This window comes from Cryptomeria japonica, chromosome 4 (assembly GCF_030272615.1).
Source record: "Cryptomeria japonica chromosome 4, Sugi_1.0, whole genome shotgun sequence".
Taxonomy (NCBI): Eukaryota; Viridiplantae; Streptophyta; class Pinopsida; order Cupressales; family Cupressaceae; genus Cryptomeria; species Cryptomeria japonica.
Window position 1 is genome coordinate 603,304,021 of NC_081408.1, and position 4,343 is coordinate 603,308,363.

At 36.7% G+C, this 4,343-nt stretch overlaps 1 protein-coding gene across 1 annotated transcript; it reads left to right on the top strand.

The window, feature by feature from the left end:
* The first annotated feature begins 849 nt into the window (after positions 1 to 849).
* Positions 850 to 3,395, top strand: LOC131061085 (expansin-A4). The gene is made up of 3 exons (XM_057994596.2): positions 850 to 1,273; positions 2,264 to 2,582; positions 2,730 to 3,395. The coding sequence occupies exons 1-3, from the start codon at positions 1,126 to 1,128 to the stop codon at positions 3,037 to 3,039; spliced, it is 777 nt and encodes a 258-aa protein (XP_057850579.1). The 5' UTR covers positions 850 to 1,125; the 3' UTR covers positions 3,040 to 3,395.
* The last annotated feature ends 948 nt before the right edge of the window (positions 3,396 to 4,343 follow it).

A 4,343-nucleotide genomic window follows, 5' to 3' on the forward strand; every position in this document is an offset into this window, starting at 1 on the left:
ATAGTCAATAAGATTATTGTAAAAAATTGGTGTGATGGACGAGCTTTAAATGACACATGGCCACAATATTATGTGGTATAGTCTATAGAAGCAAACACAACTTTCTTATGCTAAGCATTGTAGAGCTATTTATAATGGATGGTTGTTATAGGGGAGAGGACCCAATAGTTGCTCATGTACCAATAGTCACCCATCTATTGCACACCTAACACTGACAATCAATCCCTTTACAATAACCAATACATGAAAATTAAAAGCCAAGTAAAGTATTCCACATGCACTAATACATGTTCACTTGTGCATGTGTAGTTTACCATTGAATATTAACTAGAAGAGTTATGCAACTTTTTTGGTGGCCATAATGCATAGTTACTGAGGCGTTCATGTGTAAGTACTGGTCGACACTTGTTTTAGATGAATATCAATTAGAGTTATGTAGCTTTTTTGGTGGTTGTAGCACACAGTTACTAGGGCATCTATGCATATGTATTGATCAACACCTCCAAATGATCACTTTTGAACCTTTGTCCACGTAATGACTTGTCTTGTAATTGTTGTAACTACTGAGAAGCTCAATGATAGATTTAAACTCCTATTTTTTAACGAAAATTCGATGTACCATTGAAGAGTTTGAAGCGTGCAACTATTAAACCCTTTCAATTAAGCATAGTAAAACTATTTATAATAGATGCTTGCATAGATGTGTGTGAAGTCTTCATAGTAGAAGAACCTTAACATCGAGTCCCAAATGGATCTGAACTCACAAACTAGATTTTATGTTTTTTTCGTTTTTAGTGACTAACTATATTATCCCCTCTCACAAAGAGACGTTTGACCCGTAGAATTACAGAATTCTTGACTACGCATACGCGCAATCATCGCCAGTTTAATCGGGGTAGCAAATCTGCCGGCCACTAAGCTCTTTTGGGCCCCTCGTCTTCTCATTCTTGGTCTCTGATGGGTTTTCAGATATCAAGATAAATGTAATTAAGTGCTGGGCTGCTATAAATCATGCGCGGGAGTCCTCAAAAGCCGTGATGATGTGCTTATATTCCCGCCTGTGCTATAATATGGTGTTTTTCTTCTTCTTAGTGGAGCTCTGGTTCATCAATTTGCTTGTTTGGGATGGATTGTCGTTTAAGGATCATTCTGTGCTTTGTCATACTGACCTGGTTGAAGCAGGGTGCTTGTTATAAGCAGAAGGGAACTTACAATGGGTGGAGCTATGCCTATGCTACTCCCAATGCACCAGCAGACGACTCTGATACTATTGGTAAAGCCCTGCCATTTTATGTTTTAAACTTTTATGTCACTTGTGTGAGAATGGTTTGACTGAATGCAAAACCCTTGATGTAAAATGAGGATTTAAGGAATAAGATTTATGGTGATGCGTTTGAAGGAAACAGAGTGAGGAACAGAGAGATAAGATGTTAGTTCAGCCTTTTGAGTATTTCAAAGAACAAATGGCTATGAGTTTTAGCAAGCGTTCCTCTTAATCTAATAGACTGTGAAAAGCTTATGTATAGTAAAAGGGAAACTGTCAGAAAGTGTTTGGAAAGGTAAGTCACTGTTTGGGTCTGTTGCTGCCTTTCATAAGGCAATTTTGATAAAAGTTCCCTGTTTTTCTTTTTTGCTGTCTTTTTCATGTAAAATTGTCAGTAATCAAAATTATGTTTTTATGGAGTGGTTTATATCATTTATAAGTTTGTTTTTCTTATTTAATTTAAGAGCACAAGTTTATGTTGATATTTTTTCTGGTGAGAGTTAAAGACTGAAGGATATCTATTCTATTGAAATTGTTTGAAGTATAATTCTGACCTCATCCATTATATCATACCTTCTGGCATTTGAATCTTGATGGATGGTAATCAAGGAACATACTGTCGCTTTCATCAAATGTACTCAAGCAATTGAACTTCAACTCTTTAATATAGGAGCATGAGCTTATATTGATACTTCTTCTGTTGAGAGTTAAGGACTGAAGGGTATCCATTCTAAAGTATAACTGACAATTGTGATCCTTCTTGTGTTTGAACCTTGATGAATGGTAATCAAGGAACATACTGTCATCCTCACCAATTATACTCAAGCAATTGAACTACTACCCTTGACATTTTTAATTACTTTTAAATAATAAGAGATGTAAACTATTTGGCCCTCTAAAACTATATATATGTTTCTCTGTATTTTATATAAACATCTTATTCTACTTTGAAGATTATTTTTCTAAATTTCCTTCTTGTGTTTGTGGGGAACGGCACAGCGGGAGCATGTGGATATGGAAATGTGCAGAGGCGGAGCTATGGAAGCAACACAGCAGCAGTGAGCACAGCCCTGTTTAACAACGGCCTTACCTGCGGAGCATGCTTCCAGATCCGCTGTGTGGATGACCCACAGTGGTGTCTGACAGGCAGTCCATCGGTGGTCATAACGACCACCAATTTCTGCCCGCCAAACTATGCCCTGCCGGGCGACAATGGTGGGTGGTGCAACCCACCACGCCACCACTTCGAGATAGCACCACTTGCTTTTGAGCGCATTGCCTTTTGGAAGGCTGGCATTGTACCCATCCAATATAAAAGGTAACTTATTTTCAATCGTTAAATCATTTCATACTTCAAAATAGCCATTTGAGAGAATGAATAGCTTGATTATTAATTGAAGAGATTTCAACCTAAAGATTCATGCTCCCATAACGAATAGCTAAAAATTCTTTGTGAATTGCGCAGAGTAAAATGCCAGAGAGAAGGCGGACTGCACTTTACTATTGAGGGGACTTACTTTTTCTTCTTGGTGGTGGTTACAAATGTGGGATCAGCAGGGGATGTGGTGGGAGTGAGTGTGAAGGGGTCAAGAACAGGGGGGTGGGTGGCAATGAGCAGGAATTGGGGCCAGATCTGGCACAGCAACATTAATCTGATTGGCCAGTCTCTTTCATTTGAGGTCACCACCAGTGATGGCCGACGCCTCACTTCCTATGCTGTAGCTCCTCCTCAATGGCAGTTTGGCCAGACTTTTCAAGGAAGACAATTTCTATAACAACTATTGAAAAAATATATATATACAGGCTACGATTCCACATCACAATGTAAATTTATATACAAGGTATATGCTTTGGATGCTTCCAATTGCAGTAGTCACTCAAATTCCTCATTTGTCTTTCTGTTTACGTTTCGTTTCTGGAAAGATTGAAAGTTAATGATGTGGGTACGACATTACCCAAATCCAAAGCCATATGATTGACATGAAGTTTCTGTGTGCACTTTTAAATATGAGAGGCAATTGCTGTACAATACCAATTATATAGTGAGTCATATTATCCATATGTGATGCAATATCAATTAAGTTTATGAGTTGATTGAGTTTTAAGTTTCCATAAATATGGAAAATTCAAAGGACGTGCCATTGATTGTTCAATCAAGGAATTAGTAAATTCAATCAAAATAGTTTTTCAATAACTTTAAGGGACGCGTCTATTCTGGCTCCAAAATGATAGTATGGATTGACTAACACACGTGTTAGTCGCACGTTTTACATCGTCGATTTTGTAATTAACGGCTGCGATTGACTAACCTGACACAAACATGTTGTACGAAAGGTCCATTTTGGAGCCAGAATAGACGCAGCCTTGTTTAATGTGGATTTCGATGTAAGAATTTATAAGAAAATATCTTAATAAATTCCTTAAAGTAAATATAATAAAATGGATGTAATCAACAAGTGTAATCATATGCATATTTCAAGTACATATAAGTGATTTTGGATGTCTTTTAAAGTGTAAATGGTCATGAAAATTAAAATTTGTTTAATAAAAATACGATATTATATTAATAAAGTTAAAAATACAAAATAGTTCAATTTTCTATGTATCCTTGCTGAACTTGGTTCAATGTTTTAGAGACTTAATGGAAATGATCTCTCAAGTGTGGGACCTTGCTAACTTGATATCAAACCTCCAAAAAGAGTGTAGTTCCCTTCTCAACCTAAGTGCAAGTATTGATCCAACTCGATACAAATTAAAACTATTGCATGCGCCTAATCTAATAATTAATAGGAAAAAGGGAGAAGGAAACCAATTGAAGGAGACACGGTAATGCACAAAGATTTATTTATTTATTTTTGTTTGTTCATAACAATACATAGAACTTATGAAAGGCTACAAACTCACACAAATCTTTATCGATGAGCACACATTTATGCTGAGAGGAGGGGCAAGGGGTGGAGAGAGAGTTAATCAATATAAGACAATCTTTACTTACTAAAACCTAACAACCACAATAATGACAAACACACTAGATTCACACAATGAAGAATGCGGGAACTCTTTCGAGGAGAAAACCATG

Coding starts and splice junctions, on each gene's coding strand:
- LOC131061085 (XM_057994596.2), top strand. CDS start 1,126: ATGGATTGTCGTTTAAGGATCATTCTGTGCTTTGTCATACTGACCTGG. Junction 1,274..2,263: donor AGACGACTCTGATACTATTG/GTAAAGCCCTGC, acceptor GGAACGGCACAG/CGGGAGCATGTGGATATGGA. Junction 2,583..2,729: donor GTACCCATCCAATATAAAAG/GTAACTTATTTT, acceptor TGAATTGCGCAG/AGTAAAATGCCAGAGAGAAG.